At 43.0% G+C, this 23126-nt stretch overlaps 2 protein-coding genes across 2 annotated transcripts in view; both read left to right on the top strand.

Annotated features, from left to right (window-relative positions):
* LOC135705449 (hemicentin-1) overlaps positions 1-23126 on the top strand; it is a 599061-nt gene that overhangs the window by 191207 nt on the left and 384728 nt on the right. The gene's annotated exons all lie outside the window — the stretch shown is intronic.
* Positions 853-1429, top strand: LOC135705495 (small ribosomal subunit protein eS19A-like). The gene has a single exon (XM_065227244.1). The coding sequence runs from the start codon at positions 889-891 to the stop codon at positions 1357-1359; it is 471 nt and encodes a 156-aa protein (XP_065083316.1). The 5' UTR covers positions 853-888; the 3' UTR covers positions 1360-1429.

Below are 23126 nucleotides of genomic sequence, written 5' to 3'. Positions count from 1 at the left end.
TGTTCTGAGGCATAACATCTCTGATCACGCCTTCCTTCGGATGGGAAGTAAAGCCGTTGGTCCCCGGTTCATGAGTTTGATGGGTCGATAGGTAGGGTCCAGGTGTGGGAGCTGCCTTCCTGGCACGTCGGTAGCATTGGTGCTCAGCACGGAAAACAAGATCGACGGAAAAAACAAACCAATGGAAAAAAAAAAACACCACACCTTCAATTCTACTTGAACACATTTCTGTGAGTACCACCCTCGGATCGGCAAGTGACACACCAATATGCCAGAATTACATTATCTGGAACCTCCTTACGTAATCGTCGTACGTCATCAGTCATCAACAAGGGAATCCCCACACGATCACCTTTGTCAGTCTACACTTCGTCTAGACCGAATCTTGCAATAGAGTTGTAAACACACAGAGGTCATCACAATTAATCGCCCGAAGAGGGAGTCAGCAAATACGGTGTACCAGGTTAGTGAACAATAGTATGTGTTCAGGCAAGCTTGGACAACACAGAAATTACACATAAATAATCGTATAATCCTCTTCGGCCTGAACTGTTACACTACCTAAACCCGAGCGCTGTTTGAGCCCCTACATTAGTTGTTTATCGCTTACGGCTAGATATTTTATTATTTCATCGTAGTCAACTTTCCTGCCAGGTTAGTTACTACGGTATATGGCCAGCCGAGGCCTGACAACTTGTGATACTACATAAATATTTCCTATTCTACACATACTCTGCATATACTGAGGTTGTATTGGCACGAATCTACATACACATCGTACATTGGTTCACATAACGTTGCGAATAGCCCAACACTACTACGTAGCTCTGTTAAGTAGTTTGTAGTCTTTTTTTCTATCTCTTTTTCCGGTTGCACATACTAGTGAAGATGCCAGGAATTACCGTGAAGGACGTCGATCAGGACAAAGTTGTCCAGGGCGTTGCCCTCTTCTTGAAGAAGTCCGGTAAGCTGAAGGTCCCCGATTACATCGACCTGATCAAGACCGCCAAGTTCAAGGAGCTGGCTCCCTCCGACCAGGACTGGTTCTACGTACGCTGTGCCTCGATCCTGCGTCGTCTGTACCACCAGAGCCCGTCGGGTGTTGGTTCCATCTGCCGTGTCTACGGTGGTCGCCAGCGCAACGGTGTCCGCCCATCGCATTTCTGCCGCGCTGATGGCAGTGCCACCCGCAAGGCCGTGCAGGCTCTGGAACAGATTAAGCTGATCGAGAAGCACCCCGAGGGAGGCCGCAAGCTGACCAGCCAAGGCCAGCGGGATTTGGATCGTATTGCGGCCCAGATCGTGAGCAAACAGCGAGCTGCCCTGAAGAAGGAGGCCGCTGCTCTCGTGCTGGCGTAAGGATTCCGGGGCGAAACAGTTTTTTTTCGAGGATGTAATCATACTAAGTTAATATAACAACAAATTCCCAGTTAAGCTAGGTCTATTTGGATACTACATTGCGCTTTTATTCTCTTTGACCAATACTATATGCGAGTGATTGGAACTGCAACCCTGACCTTAAATGAATGAAACTGTTGGAACAGCTGATCAGCTTACCTCTGTTGATATCGATTAATTTGGATCTATCATTCCGATTTGGGTCGGAGCGACTGTTCTGTCAAGTCAGTCTTACTTAGTATATGTCTAGCCGTAGCTAGACATTATTTTTGGTACTACATCTGAACCTTTCTTTATTGGTGAATACTTGGACTACGAGAATCAATCATCATGCTTGGTCCTGGAAATAAAAAGACACCAACCCTACGAGCTGTGCAACTGAAACTCAAGGAAACGCAATCGATGTTCGGAGATATTCGTCATTTTGTCAACAACTTCAAAGATAATACTAGAGCAATTCAGATTCAGGTTAGGGTGATCAAGTTAGATGAGCTTTGGGAAAAATTTTGTGAAGCTTTGGTAGAAATCAAATCCCATGAAGAGTATGTTGCAGATGAGGACAAATACGCTAAGGATAGACAGCAGTTCAGTAATCAATACTACGATGTGAAGGCCTTTTTGTTAGAAAAGTTAGAACTTCTACAGCAACAATCTGCAAGGGAAACTTCAATCCATAATGTTTCCATGCAAACTGCGTCAGATCACGTTAGATTACCTCATTACCTTGGTTTTCGCGATTTATTCAAATCGCTCATCCACTCTCGGGCGGATTTACCGGATGTAGAAAAGATGCATTATTTGAAGGGATGCTTGCAAGGTGAACCAAAGGGTCTTATCGATCCACTTCCAATAACCGGAGCCAATTATCACGTTGCTTGGAACATAATCATGAAGCGCTATGACGATAGCAAACAACTCAGGAAGAGGCAAATCCAATATCTCTTTAGTCTACCATCCGTGTATAAGGAATCAGTTTTGGAATTGCAAGCTTTAGTCGAGGGCTTTGAGAGGACTGTACAGATATTAGATCAGATAGTTGAGGCCAAGGACTATAAGGATCTGCTTTTGGTAAATATGCTGTCTTGTTGACTAGATCCAGCAACTCGTCGATCATGGGAAGAACAGTCGTCAACCAAGGAAAAGGATTCGTTAGAGGAAATGTTGGAATTCTTACAACGACATATACAAGTGTTGGAATCTTTACCAATCAAGCCGGTTGAATCCAGGATTGTACAGTTATCCGCACCAAGACAAAGGAGTCAAACGGTCAAGGCGAGCTACAATTCTACAGAATCATTGGCCTCTAGTTGAGTCTGTTGTTCAGAAAATCATTATCTATACACCTGTCCTGTTTTCCAAAGGTTGCCTGTAAGAGATCGTGAGGCTGTTCTACGGAAACACTTACTTTGCCGAAACTGTTTTAGAGCAGGACATCAAGGAAAGGACTGTCGGTCGAAGTACTCTTGTCGAAATTGTAGGGGGCGACACCACACACTGGTTTGTTTCAAATCTAATCTGGACGATACTTCGACTTTAAGGAACAATACATCTTCTACTTCTCCGGAAGACGCTGATGCTTCTACTTCTTCAATGGATGCAGTTGCGAACATAGCAACTTCGAAAACACTAAAGGAAGTGTCTACTTGCAACACAGTGAGCAGAACAACGTCGAAAGTGTTTCTGGCCACTGCGGTTATTCTAGTTGAGGATAGCGAGGGCAACAAATATCCAGTACGTACCCTCCTAGATTCGGGTTCCGAATGTAACTTCATTTCGGAAAGGTTCAGTCAACTTTTAAAGGTGGTTCGGACTAAGGTTGACATCAAGGTACAAGGAATCGGTCAAACATCAACATTGGTGAAGCATCAAATTCAGATCAAGGTTCGATCAAGGATTTCGCAATTTGCTCGGTCAGTGAATTTCTTGGTTTTACCAAGGGTAACGATAAACCTTCCTACTACAACGGTGGACGCATCAAGATGGTCAATTCCCCAAGGTATTAACCTTACGGATCCAGGATTTTTTAAATCAACTGGAGTGGATATGGTTCTAGGTATTGAGCTATTCTTCAGTTTGTTCGTCATCGAACACAAAATATCGCTCGGAGATAACATGTCCACGTTGATCGATTCGGTGTTTGGCTGGGTGGTATGTGGTACCTTGGCATTACCTAAGGCGATAACTCAGGTTAACTGTAATCTGTCAGTCTCGAATCGACTTGAGGATCTTCTTACTCGTTTCTGGGAATGCGAAGAAGTTGGAGAACAAGGCAATTCGTCACCTGATGAAGCATTTTGTGAGGAACAATATTAACGCACAGTTCAGAGAGCAGATGATGATCGATATATAGTCACTCTCCCTAGGAATGAAGTTATGCTAAAGCGTATGGGTGAATCGAGGGATATAGCTCTGCGGTGCTTCTACAGCACGGAACGCAGGTTGGCGAAGGATAACAACTTACGTCAACAGTACGTGGCTTTCCTGGAGGAGTATCAACAATTAGAACACATGAAGGAGGTTCAGGAAATTACAGGCATCGATATCAAAAGGTGTTACCTACCACACCATCCTGTGGTGAAGGAATCGTCTACGACAACAAAGGTGCGAGTCGTATTCGATGCGTCCTGTAAAACATCGACCGGAATATCATTGAATGATGTCCTCTACGCAGGACCGGTGATTCAGGAGGAATTGCGAGCGATTATCATCCGTGGACGAACTAGACAGATCATGGTTGTTGCAACATGTTAACCACGGTGTCCGGTCGACGTTCTATTTTTGTATATCTATATTGTATTTCCGAAGTGATTCAGTACTTTTGGAAATGATTACAAACTATCTGGAATGACTCAGTGCTTTTTGGAGTGATTTCAAACATTCCTGAAATGATTCAGTACTTTCTGGAGGGATTCCGATTTTTTTTTTTTTTTTAAGTGATTATGAACTTTCTGAAGCGATTCAGTACTTCCAAAGAGATTCTGTACATATCTAAAGTGATTCAGGAATTGCCTAACTGATTCAATTATTTTCGAAGTGATTCCATTCTTGCAGAAATGATTACAAACTTTCCGGGATGATTTAGTATTTTTTAATGTGATCAGACATTTTCTGAAGTGATTCAAAATTATCAAAAATTTGTGAAGTTATTCAGTACTTTCTGAAGTGATTTCAAAGTTTCCTAAATTGATTCAGTCTTTCCACAGTGATTTAATGCATGCGAAAGTGAATGCAAACATTCTGGAATGATTCAGTGCCTCCGGAGTAATTCCAGACTTTTCTAAAGTGATGTAGTACACATTGTAGTAATTCAGTACTTTTTGAAATGATTCAGTACTTTCCGAACTGATCATGATCTTTTCCAAAGTGATTCCGAACATTCCTGAAGATATTTAGTGTTTTCCTAAGTGATTCCGAACATTTCTGAAATGATTCAGTGCATTCCTTAGTGATTCAATTATTTCCGAAGTGAACTGTCCGCAATGATTCAGTACTTGCCGAAGTGATTTCGATTTTTTCTGAAGAGTTTCCGATTTTTTTCTGAAGTTATTCAGTACTTTGTGATGTGACTCTTAACATATCAAAAGTGATTCCAAACTGTTCTGAATCGATTCAGTACGTTCGGAAGTGATTCCGAACATTTCCAAAATGATACAATACTTTCCGAAGTGATTCAGTATTTTACGAAGTGATTGAAAACTTTTTTGAAGTAATTCAGAACTTTCTGTAGTGATTTCGACCTTTTCTAAAATGATTAACTACTTTTTGAAGTGATCTAATTATTTTCTTAGGTGATTACCACCTGTATTGAACCGACAGAACTTTAAAGTTCCAAAAAGTTCAAATAAAGTTCCTACAGAACTTTCAAGTTAGATAAAGTTCAAATAAAGTTCCGACCGAGGTTCCGACAGAACTTCCAAGCCACATGAAGAAATCCGCACAAATCTTTATTAGTAACAAAATTTAATGTACGTAAATATTAAATGATCAGTAGCCCAAATAAATCATAATTCTTATATTTATGCAGTGCATCAACATTCTATCCAACCATAAAAAAAATAATTAAAAAGTAATTTCCTGGATTCAACATCCGTGTATTCGACATGCGATCTACGAACGCTAACCAATGCGCCACAAATGTGTTGGAATACCATGCGGGCAAACACCAATTTAAAATTCATCAAGGTGTTGTGTTTCGTATTCAAGTCAGTCAGCTGGCGCTGAAAACTTGAACAGTAGGCGGGACAACAGCTCACTTTATTATATTTCAGATGACGCAGCGGTTCGTGGTGGGGCTCTCACGCAGGAGGACTGGGCTTAAATCTTCAATCAGCTCCAATTCTATTACTAACGCTGATAAATCAATACACATTAATACCTGCCTTTAGAAATAACTTTCATAAAAGTGCGAACGAAATATAGAATTGGTGTAGAGGACAAAAACTTTTTTTAATTTATTTTAGTTCCGCCAGAAGCTGCTTAGAATGCTCTTCAATTATGATACCGGAACTTTCAAGTTCTTATAACGACTTAAAAATGAGGCTGCTTAGAATTGTATAGACCACCTGCAACTAAGATGCTTAAGCCACAAATAGCTTTTTATCAGAACTTTTAGTTACTTGGGCCATTCCCTTACCGTGTATGAATTTTGAAAGCATTATCATGTCATAGTTTCTATCTTACGCGGGCGAATTTTTGTCCAGCAATACGGATTAGCACCGTTAGTGGTTAACCGCAATCGGGTGATTTTTCTTGTAGTTCAATTTTTCCCCGATCGGGGCACAGGTCAAATTTACCATTTTTTATTCATTGTTTCCGAAAAAAAAAATTGACGTAGAACTAAGTCTTTGTCAACTATATTGAGGTGAAAATCAAAAAATATGTTTGGTGAAATAGTGTTAGGTTTTGAACGCTTGTAACTTTGCCATTTATAGATGAAAATAAATTACAAATACGCCAATCGATAGTATATAACAATATGAATCTGCTGAAATTTCCATTAAAAAATCATTTGATAAATATACAAATATTCATTTTGACTCTGTTTTCATTAAATAAACGTTTTTCCCAAACCCAGTCGTCATAATCGAGTACCACTTGGTTGCACATCCCAAGTAACAATTTTGGTTTTATGAGGGTTCTGTAGACCATGATTTGGACTTGTGGAATGCTATAAAACCTCTATAAAGCTTGCAATGTTACTTGGGATCGTTCTGCTTGAACCTGAAAAGATATCTAACAGCACTGCTGTCGTGTCTCTGCTCAGAGGCGCAATCTTTGCTCGACTGTTGAGCTGTTCAGTCCGTATTTTTCGCTCGAGATCTCGTTTCGATTTTGTTTTGTTTCGTTTTGTGCTGTCGCATTGTGCCGTGGCGTGGCGTGGCCAATGAGTCAACAGCGGGCGTCGCTGAATGACGCCAAAAAACGAGTACTGCAAGCCAACCAGTATGAAGTACTCGCGGAAGAAAATGGCGATTGTGACGCCGTTCCCATTGCAAGAAGAGAGCGGATTACCCCACCTTTCACGCCGGTGAAAGATGTTGCCAAGTTGGGTGCCGAACTGGCAAACTACAAACTTCTGCCTCGCTTCAAGCTTTGCAGTATCGGTACCAAAATCATGTGCTCCAGCCTGGAGGAGTACAAACAAATAGGATGTTTCCTGAAGCACAACAACGTGGACTTCTTCACGCCATCGAGCAAGCCACTGAAGGTGGTTTTGCGTGAATTACCGTCGTTCGGGGCGACTGCGGTGAAATCCGAGCTGGAGCGGCTTGGGCTCAAGCCTGAGGCAGTGTATCCGACGAACCGGCGTTCCAACCACAACACCAGCTTCCATGACCAGTTGTTCCTGGTGCACTTCACGAAGGGATCCACCAGTCTTGCAGCTCTGAGATCCAAAATCCGGGACCTGTTTCAGGTCATCGTCAGTTGGAGCATTACAAACCTCAACATCGTGATGTAACGCAATGTGTGAACTGCCTTCTCCTAAAGCCATGGCACCAAAAACTGCTATATGAAGACAAACTGTGGCAAGTGTGCTGGAATTCACTTAACTGCGTGAGCAAGATGATGACATCGAGCCAACGTGTGTCAACTGCGGTGGAAACCACCAAGCCTCCAATCGCGGATGTCCCAAGCGAGTGGAGTTTATGAATATCCGTCGGAAGGCTACTATCAACAACCAGCTCGGTCACCTCCGTAAGCATTGTTCGCCTCCTGTACTCACGGAAGTCCAGTACCCAGCTCTCCAGCCCCGTCGACATGTTCCGAACCTAGCCCCACTTCCGCTCAACAACCAATAAGCCAATCCTGCGAGGAATCCAAATGGTTCCCAACAATTGGACAGTTCAGCATCGTCTCGCTGCTGCTGCGCTCCAGCCAATTTCAGGTTCATCCACCGCCCCTGGTTTATCATATGCTGGTGCTGTCTCAGGTGAGCCTGTCAACGATTCTCCGTTCAGCTCGGAGGAACTTGTGACGCTCGTGGCCGAGGTCATCATCATCATGCGCACCTGCAAGACTCGATCTGAACAGCTACATGCTGGCCTGTCCCTTGTCACTAAGTATGAACCGTGAAGCCATCAAGATCGTAAATTGAAATGCTTGCTCCTTGAAGAGCAAAAACATCGAGTTTGTTGACTTTCTCAACGAACGGCACATCGACATAGCCGTCATCACCGAGACTCACTTGAAGCCTGAGCTGAACGTCTTCCTTCCCGACTATCGGCTCGTAAGGCTTGACCGCACCAGCTCCGGGGGAGGGGGAGCGGCCACCGCTGCGAGACGGAACATAAACTGCCGGCTACTGCCAAGCTTCCAGCTGAAAACTATCGAAGCCATTGGAGTTGAGGTGAGCACATCGCTAGGTCCAATGACCATCATTGCGGTCTACTGCCCCAAGCAAACCAACATTAGGGATGGCTCGGCCGCAGACCTCCGAAGAGACATCATCAAGCTAACACGACGGCGATAAAATTGCATCATCGCTGGCGACCTCAACGTCAAGCATCAAGCCTGGGGCAATAGTCGGCGAAACAAGAACGGCACAATCTTGTTCAACGATATGCAAAAAGCCCCCTGTGTCCGGACACTCTCACGCGGTTGAGTCAACATTGGCGATAACATCTCTCAACCTATCGCCTATCAGGAACTTAGCTCGGACCACTATCCGGTGGTGCCCGAAGTAGGTTCCTCGGCCAATAGGTTTCAAGTTTCCCGGCGAAATTACCATCGTGTCAACTGGCAGCAGTACCAGCGCTGTGTGGACACAACAATCGACCTACCTGAGTCGTTCGAAGAAGTCGATCGGTGTCTGCAAACCATCGAAGAGGCGATATCCCGGGCCAGGGAGCAACAACCACCATCCAGACAGGTGAGTCATACTCTGAACCTTGACAGCCCAACCAAAGATCTTATAAGGCTCGGTAACACCATTCGTAGGCAGTTCCAGCGTTATGGGCTAACCCATTTCAAGACCAATGTCAATAGGCTAACCAAAATTATCCAGGCCAACAAGATTTGCTCTCTCCCAGATTGTGCAAAACCATTTTGGAAGATGCTCTTGGCCAACATTTTGTGATTTCACATAATCTTGGCCAAACCATGGTGAGCCCCCATGAGCCTGCCGTACTGGAGGCAATGTCTAGAGTCGCTGATACCTCCGTAGTAGTGCATGATGATAGTAGAATATCGGCTGATGAGGTGATAGCAGCTGTTAGAAGCACTAAAGGGTGATATGTTCAAAATTTGGTCAAGGGAAAACGCGTGTAAATCGGTGAAATCGTTTATTTAAAAAATCAAATTAAATTTCTTTTTCAAGTTCAATTAGTATAAAATTCAGGAAAAATATTCAGTTAGGCTTCCGCTTTTCCAAATCCGAATTGCCGGGCTTTACGCTTGACCCCTGCCATCAGATTTTGTACAGCCACCTTGTCCACCTTCTTCGCCGCAGAAAGCCAGTTTGCCTTGAACTGCTGCTCGCCCTTAGCAGTTTTTTTGGTCTTCTTTAGGTTCCGCTTGACAATAGCCCAGTATTTCTCAATTGGGCGGAGCTCTGGCGTGTTGGGAGGGTTCTTGTCCTTGGGAACCACCTGCACGTTGTTGGCGGCGTACCACTCCATGGCCTTTTTACCGTAATGGCAAGATGCCAAATCCGGCCAAAACAGTACGGAACAACCGTGTTTCTTCAGGAAAGGCAGCAGACGTTTATTCAAACACTCTTTCACGTAAATTTCTTGGTTGACAGTCCCGGAAGCTATGAAAATGCTGCTTTTCAAGCCAAAGGTACAGATGGCTTGCCAAACCAGATATTTCTTTGCGAACTTTGACAGTTTCATGTGCTTGAAAACATCTGCTACCTTTCCCCTTCCTTTTGCCGTATAAAACTCCTGTCCCGGAAGCTGCTTGTAGTCGGCTTTGACGTAGGTTTCGTCGTCCATTACCACGCAGTCAAACTTCGTCAGCATCGTCGTGTACAGCCTCCGGGATCGCGCTTTGGCCGTCGTATTTTGTTTATCATCGCGATTTGGAGTCACTACCTTCTTGTAAGTCGATAGTCCGGCTCGTTTTTTGGCTCGATGCACGGTTGTAGACGATACACCCAGCTTATTTGCGGCATCTCGGAGAGAGAGGTTAGGGTTTCGCTTGAAACTACCGGCAACTCTCTTTGTCGTCTCAGCGGCTTCCGGTTTTCGATTTCCCCCCGATCCAGACTTCCTGGCTGTCGACAAACGTTCCCCATACACTTTAATTACATTTGTAACGGTTGATTTGGCAACTTTTAGCGATTTTGCCAACTTTGCGTGCGAGTAGCTCGGATTTTCGCGATGCGCGAGCAAAATTTTGATACGCTGCTCTTCTTACTTGGACGGCATTTTGACAACTGAAGAGTGAATTCCAAAATCAAAATAGGAGCAACATTCTACACACACACACCTTCAAAATGAGGGGTGTTCAGGTTTTTTAAATGCAAAATTGAAAGAAATACGTCATGTTGATATTGACCAAATTTGGCCGTATCACCCTTTAAAAACATGAAGGCCGCGGATATGTATGGTGCAGTCAACCTCGAGTTAAAAAACTTGAGTATTGACTTCTTCAACCATCTTACCGTTATCTTGGCTACTTCCCTGCATGCTGGAAGTTAGCCACAGTGATTCCAATACTGAAGCCTGACAAAGATCCTACCAGTGCCAAACGATATCACCCCATCAGCCTCTTGTCCTCCATCTCGAAGCTATTCGAAAATTTGATACTCAGCCTTGCAGGTGTTTTCAAATGATAATAACATCTTTCTCAAAGAGCGATTCGGGTTTAGGAAAGGCCACTCTACCGTCCACCAACTCGCACGGGTTACTAACATCATCAAGCGGATCAAGTCCGTTTCCATTACATTTGCCATGGCATTGTTGGACGTCGAGAAGGCGTTGGCCTAGTGTACAAACTGCATCGATACAACTTTCCGATCTACCTCGTGAAGATCATCAAAAACTACTTGTTGGGCAAATCATTCCAGGCCTACTGGTACAATGTCCCCTCTGATACGTACAACGTTGATGCAGAGGTCCCTCAGGGTAGTCTGCTTGGGCCTATCCTATTCAACATTTTCACGTCAGACGTTCCTCTCCTGCCTGGTGGTGGTATCCTGTCAATGTTCGCAGATGACATCTCCATCATCTATAAGAGTCGAGTGATCCGTGCTCTAGCGATTAAACTACAATGAGGCCTGGATGTTCTGTCCGACTATTTCAAGAGCTGGAAGATTTGTATCAATGCAGCTAAAACACAAACCATTCTGTTTCCACACTGTTAACGTCAAAATCCATCTTGATAGCACTCCCATTGAATGGTCAGGTGAAGAAGTCGACCTTAGTCTCACCCTCGATAGCAAATTGCTATTCCGATCCCATGTGGACAAGACATCCAACAAATGTAACATCTTCAGGTTCAGGTTCAGGTTCAAGATCAGGTCGATCTACCCTCTGATAAACAGGAAGTCCACCCTGTCCCTCAAAAACAAGCTTGCTGTCCACAAGCAGATCATTCTGCCGGCTATTGAGTATGGTATGCCAATCTGGGAGAGTTGTGCTAAGTGCCATTACCTAAAGCTTCAGAGGATCCAAAACAAGATCCTCAGAATGATCTTTAACAGCCCACCGCGAACTCGTAATTCTGAGATTCACCACCTGGCCGGTCTTCAAACACTCGAGGAGTGAAAGACGTCCACGCTGGAAAGGTTTAGTCTGCGATCAAACCACCAGATCATTCGTGATTTGGCAACCTAGTTTAAGTAGTTAGATAGGTTCCTGTGCACAAGTAGGTAGGTTATCATATTTCTAAATTCAAACGAAAACAATCCCTTAGAAGGGTATTCTATAAATTAGCGCTCAACGCAATCATCACATTAGAATAACCAATTAACTAGAACAAAGATGAAGAGCCTAAGGCTAACCAATTGAAATGTAAAACCAAATATTGAAACTCCTCATGAAAAATGTATGCTCTTAGATTGTTTAAAATTATGAACACCTAAATTAGAACTAGAACTTTTTGTAAAATTTTAAATTTTTTGATAAAACTTTTCCTCATGTAATTTATATTCAAAGAACAAAGTTTGAGACATTTTATATCATCTTTTTTGTGAGACAAAATTCCCATAACATTGTCTTATTCTTCAATTTTTGTCAATTTTCAAGTGTTCGTGGTTTTGAACATTTTAAAAGTTTGCATTTTTCATAAGATTTTTGAAAATAATATTATAAATTTATACTTAAAATAAATAAAAAAAAAATTTTTTTGATTATTATTCTTTACATTATTTTTCTCTACAACTTTGTCTCAGACGTCCTTTCGATCAGAAATTGCCGTTTTCGCGCTACATAATTTTTTTTTCAAGGACCTAATTTTGAATATTTTACAAGATTCAATTTTCTTCGTCATTTTGCCTGAAACTGCTCTAAAGTTTCAATTTCAGGCTCTAAATGCATCTTTCCTACTATATTCCCATTCTGGACCACTGTGCAATCCCTACAGAGCTGTAGTGGGGCAAGTTGTGTACGTATAGGCGGTAAGTGAACAACACATCGACCCGGTCCAAAGGTGGGTTACGAGCCGAAGCATAAACGGCATAGCTGGATCCGTTTTGTTTGCTGTTGCTATTACGAATCACCCAGGACGAGAAGGATGTGTTAATAATTGCCGCGATTTTCGGCAGGTTTCATTAGAGGGTTTTCCAAACAGTAGCTTTATGGTACACGCAAATTACTGTGGTTCATTTTTGAGTACTGTTCACTCAAATTCGCAGAAACGTAGGTCTTTCATAGAATGAGTAACATTTCCGAGCATTTTTAGGTAAAACTTCGATAATTTTAATAAATTTCTCGTTTCAGTTACTCGACTGAATAAATTTTTGTATTCTTATTCGAATGATCAATTCATTGAGTGGCCTAAGTTTTCGGAGATTTGTGTGAACGATCCTCAAATATGAGTCAGACCAATTTTCCGTCTAGTGCTGTTGATGCTCGTGTAGCAATGTGCCTTCCATCTCGGCCGATGACGAATAAGTCCTAGCGCATGAGCCGGAGCCTATCGCAATCACTCATCCGCCTTCCGATCTGCCTTTGTTCGAGGTACCAAACGAAAATCACTTTCCTGAAGCACCATCAGCGCTCGGGAAGCTTTCCCGTTTATCTCATCATAATAAAAGGCAACAACTGGCACTGAACCATACTTGGCTCATTTTCAGTGTTTACTCTTTTAGCCTCGGTTGATTATTGTTCTCCAGGACGAAGCAGCCAATCCGCTCGCATCCTTTACGGGCCACCCTTCCAGTCCGTACGTGTTCAGATTGTCGCCTTCCTTTATCCATTCCTAGCATTGAATCCTGCGGTGGTCTCTCAGCTTCAAAACACGCTAGATGCACAAAACGCAAAGCACATACGACCTTCCGGCGGCGGAGGTGACTACGTCGGTGGGAGTAAAGTGTACCCAATATTAGCCTGATTTCCCCCGAGATCTAATTACATTACAGCGCGAGGTGAAGCGTAAAATAAAAATAGCCAACTCAGCAGCAGTAACTGAAGAGCTGAAACTGAAGCGACCCCGCTCGGAAGCACAACGCGGATCAGCACATGAACCTTTTGCAATCACCGTAGCAGGTGGGGGGAGTCGGGGCAAAACAAACACTCGCGTAAGGTGCGGAAAATGAGCAAACATATGTAGGTACATAGGTACTTCTTCCGATGCTGTGTGTGGCTGTATGTTCCCCAAGTAGGGTGTAGTGTGGAGCTTCAAAAAGAGGGGTTGTATTACCGGTGGCGGGACGATCAGTAGTGTAATACGATGCTGGGGAATCATTATGTGCGACGTTTCAATGGAGCGGATTGGTTGATGGTGGTGATAGCGTGGAGTGAACAATCCGGTAGTTGTTGGACGAGTTGAGTTTCCGTGATCAAAGGTAGTTGAAATCGCTGAGGGTGTGATTTCTGTATTGATTGCGGTGTGGTGATTCGAGGAAATTAGATTTGATTGGAGCCCGTATGGAGACAAATCACTACACAGTTCAGATGGTACTGAGTCGGAGATTTAAGTCTAAATAAAACTGAAATAGTTGAATGAATTTATGCGTCAAGATTAAGTAGTCTGATTATAGGGCCGCTTCACAATGTGGAAACGAAGATAAAAAAAAAACAGCACTAACACAATCAAGGCGATAGATAGGTTGGATATTTTGTCTTGTTCTTATTGTATGTTGTGTGGCAATGGTACGCTATGCCCAGGGAAGTCGAGAAAAATTTCAACCTGAAAGATTTTCCGCCTCCGGCTTGGTCTATCTGAGGCCCCTATCAGACTGGAAGTCTGCAAACCGAAATTGAATAGTAAATTTTCTTCTTGTCCTATTATCAATCAAATACCAATGGAAAACTCATTCCCCTAGTCTCTGTGGTCACGTCTGATCAAACACATTAACGCAACTGCCAAAAAAGCAATTTTTCTCAATGAATCCCTTTATGACCTTCCGCCACACTTACACAATGAGCAGCACCATCTGTCAGGTTTTTATGTGAACTTTGCCTTTGCACCGGCAGGGGAACCCATAAAACCAACCGACAGCTGCTGAGTCCGGGGCTTACAACTCACCATTTGCACGTTCAAGGGCAACAAAAATGAAGAAAAAAAAAACTTCCATCCAAGTAATGGTTCTGGATGGCGGTGTGGAAAAGTTTCTCATCTAAAAAAAATATATACACGTTTGGCACGTCTAGGTTGCACTTAAAAAAATTGGAAACAAAAAGCTCGTGAAAATAATGGCTAACTTATTGATGGCAGTTTATCGGTAAACAATAAAAATTTACGAATCGCTGTCGGTGGTTGCAACAACTCCACCCAGCGGCAGGTGGAAAGTAAAAATGTATTGTCTAACAATGTTTCCGCTTGCACGAGTTCATTGCCTTGAGGGGACGCGTTGAAAAAGGCATCGCTAATGGTTTGTGGATTTTCAGTGGCAGTGTGGTTTCTACTTAGCCTCTACAAGCCTTCAAATCTTGCACCACTCTATCATTTGTCATTCTCGTCATTTTGTCCTTCTTTTCTGTTCATTTTATCCCTCTTAAGAATCATTCGACCTGATACAGTAAAAGTTAGCAGTTTAAGAGAAGTGTTAATTAATTTAAATGTTCTATCTAGATTTATTGTTAGAGTCACACATAGAGTTATGTGTAAAAGTTGAATTTACTAGAGTATTATGACAAAATCAGCACTCTAAGGAATTAAAAATAAGTAAAAGAATAAACCAAGACTGCCTACTATCACCACAGATTGTTAAATATTTACAGGTTAACTTCGATATAACATAAATACCTGTAGGGTCTAGATAGGTGTCACACCCGTAGATAGAGCTAATGTCCTATCCCTTGCACAATGGGTGTCCTATTCCTCGACTAAGAAAGGGAAGAGAGAGAAGGAGAAGGATGGACGTAGAAGAAAGAGACGGGGAGTAAGACCTAGTTAGTTAGTCGGACGGAACGTAGAACTTTGGCTGAGAAAAGACTTGGTGTAATAAAGTGGTTTTATCAAAATTGGAATTAATACTCGTGTTTCCTTCCAAACTGTCCCTCACAATTTTGGCGACGATGATGGGATCAGCAATGGTGAGTAGGAGTTGAATTTGATTTATTGTGAAAATTTGAAACTGCGACGCAAAGGAGGGTTTCGAATAAAAATGGCGAAGAGCTTGACGGGATTCCTGCAATGCAGGCATTGTTTATAATAGCTGTGAATATAACGGATAACATGTGAAAATGTGAGAGCCTGACGCATGAAATGCTCCATTCGCCGTTCAGGAAGATATGCAGCGACGTTGTGTTTAAGGCAACATAAAACGAAAAATAAAGGGAAAGTTTTTTTTTACATTTGCGAATCGGCAGCTGTTGTGCTGAGCACCTCCGAAAAAACTGCAAGGTACAGCCCAATGGGATTGTACGAACAGTTGACGTAGGACTACGCTCACATATGTTAACTATTTTGAACGAACGTTACCTAAAATTCCCGATATTATTATGACATCCGTGAATTTCTTCCGAAGTGTAATAATTGGTCAGTGTCCATTTTCCGTTTAATACTAATAAGATTATTGTTCAGTTCATGAGTAATTATTCTTGTGTTATAAAATATTCCAAACTAACTCTTTCTTTGAAAAGATCCGTTTTGATGTTGCATGGCCCTCAAAAGAAGTAAGGACTATTCATCGCTTATGTAATCACAAAAGCACAAGAATGAGGATCGGCTTGACGACGCCAATCTTATATAGTGTCTACTGACACGTGATTGGTTAGTTGCATTATCCAATCAGGTTGCAACTCGTGGTGGTAACTTCAAGAATTTTTCATTTGAGTTGTGCTTCGCTAGTAGGATTGGGCGATCTTGGATCGATCTTTGGAAGATCGATCTTTTTCATCCCGATTTACGATTTTTCGGATCGATTATTTTTCCACAAAGCGATCGAAAAAATTGATCTCTTCTTTCGATATTTTCGATCCTTAAAGCGTATTTATTATGAATTTTACACCTGATTAGACTCTTGCGCTAAAAATAAGTACACAGTAATATTTTCGCACTGGTCATAAAAGTTAAATATTGAGCTTTTTAATGCTTTCTAGAGCTTTAATTCAACAGTATAGCTTGCTAGTAATGTTCTAAAGCTGTTACTGCTTTCAAATCAGTCGATTTTTAATTTTTCTGGCCTGTGTGAAAATATTACTGTGCAATTATTGACGTCACTATTTCCGTTTCCGATATTTACGGATGCAGCACCTTACCGTCACGACAACATTTAACTGAATATTATAAAGGAAAGAATTTCTTAGCGTGCGAACCTAAACAAGCGTATTAAAATAAGAATCATAAGATCGATCTACCAAAGATCGATTCTTTGGTACCGATTTAATCAGTGAATCGATTCTAGAGCCAAGATTGATCTTTCTCTGAATATCGCCCAATCCTATTCGCTAGGATGTTGACAAAATGAACCATTAAGTCAAGGCTATTTTTCACATAGATGGCGCTGTTCTATTGGTAATAAGTAATAAAATTCTGAGACCTCCACGGATACGGTGAGCTAGTTTGAGCTTGGGTGAGCTTCGACATGACGATAACGTGCTTGATGACGGTGGCCCACAATGCTTTCTCACGATGAGCAACTGTACCCAAACAGTAACAGTGTGGCTTCATCACTGCTACTCTGTCTAGAGCGCTCTTGCAGGCAGCCTTGGCAGCAAGCTGCTTGTGGAGCCTTTCGAACACGTCTGAAGTTCGAAAGGAAATGTGGCAACGGCTTGATTCGTTTGGACCTTAGGAAATACACCTTATAGTGTGCAAATGTATGGGACATTTTGATGATACAAAATTTAATTTAATTTCTTAGTTGTTTAACTATTTGCACTATTTGTACTATATGCCACAAAATTGTGGACATCGCGTCCACATCTCTACTGATAGGAGATGTCCAGCACGGAATATAGTGTGCCGTGGATGTAACATTACTGGCCATTTTGAGACGTGCTGCCGTCTACGAAGTTCAAAGAAACCACCTCCCTTGCAGAAGAATCGAATTCATGTGGTAGAAGACGAGACAGGCGGGCCTCCCTTAGCTCAGTCGGTAAAGACGCAGCTACAAAGCACGACCATGCTGGAGGTGGCTGGGTTCGATTCCCGGTCCGGTCTAGGAATTTTTCGAGTTGAAAAACTTTTCGACTTCCCTGGGCATAGAAGTATGATTGGACTTGCTACACAATTATACCAATGCAAAAATGGTACAGGCATCGAAAGCTCTCAATTAATAACAGTGGAAGTGCATCTAGAACACTAAGTGCATCTAGAACACTAAGCTTGGAATGCGAAGAAGAAGAAGAAGAAGAAGAAGAAGAAGAATAAGAAGAAGAAGACGAGACAACTGTATCTGGGCTCTCGAATCCTTAAATGCTACGCAAGTGATTCACCATTGCCCATCATAGGAACATTTGTAGCAGACGCTACTGTTGGAAATAGTTCAGTTGAAGCAGAGTTTTATGTTGTAAAAGGAGGGCAGCGATCCTTACTCGGTGATAGCACTACTAAAGAGTTGGGTCTTCTCAAGGTTGGATTGGATGTGTATCGGGTTACAAACGAAACAAAACCATTCTCTAAGATTAAAAAAATCCAAGTACAGATCCATATGGACCCGAATATGAAGCCGGTATTTCAACCCATTCGGCGAATTCCCATACCGCTTGAAGAGGCAGTTAACCGGAACTTTTAGCAGTTTCTGATCAAGGATATTATCGAGGTGAAACAAGGACCAGCATCTTGGGTATCACCACTTGTAGTCGTCGGAAAAACCAATGGTGAACCTAGAATCTGCCTGGATCTGCTCCGTGTTAACGAAGCGGTTCTTCGTAAGAGCACCCGATGCCGGTCGTAGACGAATATTTAGCAAGGCTAGGCAAGGGAAAATACTGGAGTAAGCTGGACATCAAGGAAGCGTTTTTACAGGTCGAGCTAGCACAGGAGACACGGGATGTAACTGTGTTCATTACTAACAAAGGGTTACTCCGTTTCAACTGGCTTCCGTTTGGCCTTGTCACCGCACCCGAGTTATTTCAAAAGGCGAGGAACATCATGAGCGATTGAAAGAGGTTCTTAAACGTTTCGATGAGCGCAAAGTCGAACTGAATTGGGATAAATGCGTATTTCGGGTTACAGAAATAATGTTCTTGGGTCACAAAATTAGCTCCGATGGAATTGCTCCGGCAGATAACAAAGTGAATGTCATCCGATCATTTCGACGGCCGGAAAACGAAGCAGAAGTCCGAAGCTTTTTAGGTTTAGCCAATTATCTTAACAAATTTATAACATACTTGGCTAAAGGGCGAACACGAAATTATTGCGACACATTCAACAGGGCATAACTTTTTTACCATTGGGTAAAAATCAACCAAATTTTGCACACTTTCTCATTGATGTGTATTGTGTACATGCTGTCAAACTCGAAGTCGTGTTTTTCGATTCAACGAAAATTGAGGTGAACCAACGCGAGTTGAGAGAACAAATTCTTTCCAAACACCTGGAATTTCCTGACCTGTCGCACCGGCAGTTGGGAAAAATGTTGAACATTCACCATTCAACCGTCTCCAGAGTGTTGAAGCGGTTCCAAGAGCGGTTGACGTTGGACCACGGCAAAGAAGCTGGAAGAAAACCGGGACGGGAGAACAAAAAGACGGAGGGAAAGGTGAAGCGGATGATTAAAGCAAATCCCAACGTCTCAAGCCGTGATTTGGCTAAAAAGATCGGCATGTCGCAGAGCTACGTCCAGAATGCAAAGAAGAGAGCTGGACTACATACATTCAAGGTACAGAACTTCCCAAACCGCGATGAGCGGCAACAATCGACGGCTAAAACTCGGGCACGGAAGCTCTACGAGAAGATGCTGACAAAATATGGCTGCTGTGTGATGGACGACGAAACGTATATAAAAGCCGATTTTAAGCAAATTCCGGGGTTGGAGTTTTTCACCGGCAAGAGCAAGTTCGATGTGGACGACAAATTTAAGAAGAAGAAAATGTCGAAGTTCGCCTCCAAATATCTCATTTGGCAGGCCATCTGCTCTTGCGGACTGAGGAGTGAGCCTTTCGTGACAAAGGGCACAGTAAATAGCGAGATCAACAAATCTGAGTGCCTCGAGAAGCGCCTTTTGCCGTTCTTGCAGCAGCACGACGAAGCTCCGCTATTTTGGCCAGATTTGGCATCATGCCACTATTCGAAAAGTGTCCTGGAGTGGTATGAGGCCAATTCTGTCCATTTTGTTCCAAAGGACATGAATCCACCAAACTGTCCGGAGCTGCGCCCGGTGGAGCAGTACTGGGCAATAATGAAGCGGGAACTTCGGAAGAGCAAGAAGACAGTCAAAGACGAGAAGGACATGTTAAGAAAATGGAAAAAAAAAAACTGAGAAACTGGTACCGGATGACACTGTAAAGACTTTGATGGAGGGCATCAAGCGAAAATGCGTTCAATTTGACACTCAAGGCTCCATCGATTAACTTTTCTTTTGATTTTTGAAGTAAATATATGTATAAAACTACCCTAAAATTTTGGTTTGATTCTAAACATTATAAGAAAATTGGCATGACATTTTCGGTGTCGCAATAATTTCGTGTTCGCCCTTTACTCTGGATGAGCCACTCCGTACGTTAACCAAGAAAGATTCAAAATTTGAATGGTCTGCACGACATCAAAATGCCTTTGACAGTATTAAGGCGGCGATGACTGATATTCTAAGGTTGGGTTTTTTAATAAACATCACAGAACGACGATAATGGCATTATTGATACAAACTGATTCAGCAGGACACAGTTTCTTACTGACACTGAAAAACGCTATTGTCAAACAGAGAAAGAACCCTTAGCGATCGTTTGGAGAGTAGAGCAATTTCAAGTATACTTATACGGCAGGCAATTTGATATTCTGACAGATTGTAAGGCATTAACCTATCTATTTACTGTAAAATCACGCCCATGTTCCAGAATAGAGCGATGGGTTCTTCGACTCCAAGCTTTTGATTATTTAGTGACTCATATTTCCGGAGAGAAAAATTTGGCAGATGTACTTTCAAGGTTGAGTACGTTAGCACCAGTGCCATTCGATCCGAGAGAAGAACTTTTTATTAAACAAGTTGTTTTGTCGGTGGCAACATCCGCTGCCCTTCGTTGGTAGGATATTGTTGAAGCGGCTAAGAAAGATCTGGAACTGCAAGAAGTATGAGAAAGTATCGATAACGGAAGTGTTCACCAATTGCCACTATCTTTCCGTGTAAGTGCCAATGAGTTGTGCCGATTTGAGGATACCCAAGCAACACACATGTTCTATAACAGTTTATAAAACCTTTGTATGACTGTTTTTGGTTGTACCTATAGCAGTTTGTTCAACATAATTCAATGAATTTGTATTACTTGGGTATACTTCTACGCACGGATAGAATTGTCATACCTAATTCGGTGCGTGACAGGGTAGTCAGGATTGCTCATGAAGGACATTTGGGAATGCGTATCATGAAGTCCTACCTTCGAGCCACGGTGTGGTGGCCAAAAAAGGATATTGCGGTGGAGACATTTGTGAAAAAGTGTCGAGGATGTCTTCTGGTTTCAACTCCCGACCCCCCGCAGCCCAGAGTCAGGAAGGAGAGTGTTTCAAGATTCAAGAACAATAGATTAAGTACTTTTTTAAATTTAACATTTTCAAACACTGGTTTATAGGGGACGGAATGAGGTATTTAGTTTTCCACACTCGGTAATGGCGGCCTTCGTGTACATGAAAAGTGCCCTTCATTATTGGTTTTCGACAGCTGCTGGATATAATACACTAGTGGAATGTGGTCCCTTTCAATCTGTTCCAGTTAGAGGCGAAGAGAGGAAAAAATCTTTTTAACCGGCAGCTGTCAAACATTGTAAAGAACGTCTTTCATATACACGAATACCGCCATTACCGAGCTTACGGTACATCCATCCTATGAAATAATGTCATTCTCATGTTGCCTACATTTCTCATGGTGATATGGGAAAGGTGGTATCATATAGGAAAGCAGGAGTTTTCGTGTTTTGATGTCTCTCAATTGAGTTTTTAAATCAAACACATTATCTGTTCATTTAAATAAAATGTGTGTGAGCTTTTACTCACGAGGGCTACAAAATGGTGAGTGACAATCTGGAAAGAGCGATGTACCTAGCTCCGGTCCTCACAAGTTCGTACCTCACGCCTCCACGAGTCATGATCACAAAAGACTGCCAGCTGAAACATGGACACAGCTGGTTGGCGTAGCCTGGGCAATGTTGTCAATCCGACGATAGCAGAGTGAGGAGGTGCGACGCGAACACTGGCGCGGTAACCATAGCACGGTGATAGAGGAAATGCTTCGCCAACCCGAGCGTCTGTTCACCATGGAGGTGCGGCTCAAACAGCGTCTGACTGGCATCCAGCGGCTGAATAAGAAATGCTCTTCCCCGAAAGCTACACCTAAGATGGCAGCCCCATCACGGTGGATAGGAGACCTTAGGCTAATCACCTACTGTCTCTGAAATCTTTATAATTTTTCAAGAAACCAACCGAGAATGACATCAAACTGATTGAACGGCAACGACTAGCGCAAAACAACGGCCACGAATTGGACAGGTACTACTATACTCTGGTATTCGAGGTGAAAACGCTCCCCGCCATCGTGGGGTTGGTCTCTTACTTATCGTCCAGGCAAGTGCTGTGCTCATCAAGTGCTGTAATCTAATGTTATGCGCCAACCGATGCTGCCAAGCTACAGGACAAGGAAATTTTTTACAGTCAACTGAATGCCACCCTGGATCAGATCTCAAAGGGTGACATCAAGATCTACACTGGCGACTTCAATGCAAAGATCGGCTCCGACAATACGGACTATGAACGTGTCATGGAACGCCATGGTCGCGGCAAAATGAGTGAAAACGTTGAGCTGTTTTCAGAATTTTGTGGCAATAACGACATGGTGATCGGGTGAGCTGCGCAATCAGAGGAAAGAGTGGATCACTGATGAAACCAGGCGGAAAATGTAGGAACGTAGAGAAGCAAAAGCCGCAACAGGGCGCGCGAGAACCAGAGGAGCCAAGAACGAAGGCCGTCAACGGTACTCGGCTCTAGAAAAAAAAAGTCAAGCGCTTTTGCAGACGAGACAAGCGACGAAGATGAGAAAGCCGCAAACACTGGAAATATACGCCTCCTCTACGATATCTCACGACGCCTGAGTGGAGCAAGGATGAACCCGAGGATGCCAGAGAAGGACTAGACTGGACAGTTGCTTGCCGACCCCACTGACCAGTTGAAACGCTGGTTTGAGCAGTTCGAACAACTTCTTCAAGTTTCGACGGCCAACCAGCCATCAACATCTCAGCATGATCCGCCTAGGGTGCGGCGCATCACTCGCGTCAATTCCGAGGCCCCATCGCTGCAGGAGATTGAAGCAGTTATCCGAAGCATGAAATCCAACAAGGCTCCAGGGGTCGATCGCATATCAGCAGAGATGCTCAAAGCTGACCCCATGCTATCCGCTCAAATGTTGCATCAACTATTCTGTAATATCTGGGACACCGCGACTTTTCCGGCCAACTGGATGCAGGGCATCTTAGTGAAGGTCCCAAAAAAGGGGGATCTGACTGTGTACGACAATTGGCGAGGCATCA

This window comes from Ochlerotatus camptorhynchus, unplaced genomic scaffold (assembly GCF_037179485.1).
Source record: "Ochlerotatus camptorhynchus isolate MF236.1 unplaced genomic scaffold, CSIRO-AGI_Acam_v1.1 ptg000267l, whole genome shotgun sequence".
Classification (NCBI taxonomy): Eukaryota; Metazoa; Arthropoda; class Insecta; order Diptera; family Culicidae; genus Ochlerotatus; species Ochlerotatus camptorhynchus.
The sequence above is the reverse complement of the archived record's forward strand: the minus strand, read 5'-3'. Positions and strand labels throughout refer to the sequence as shown.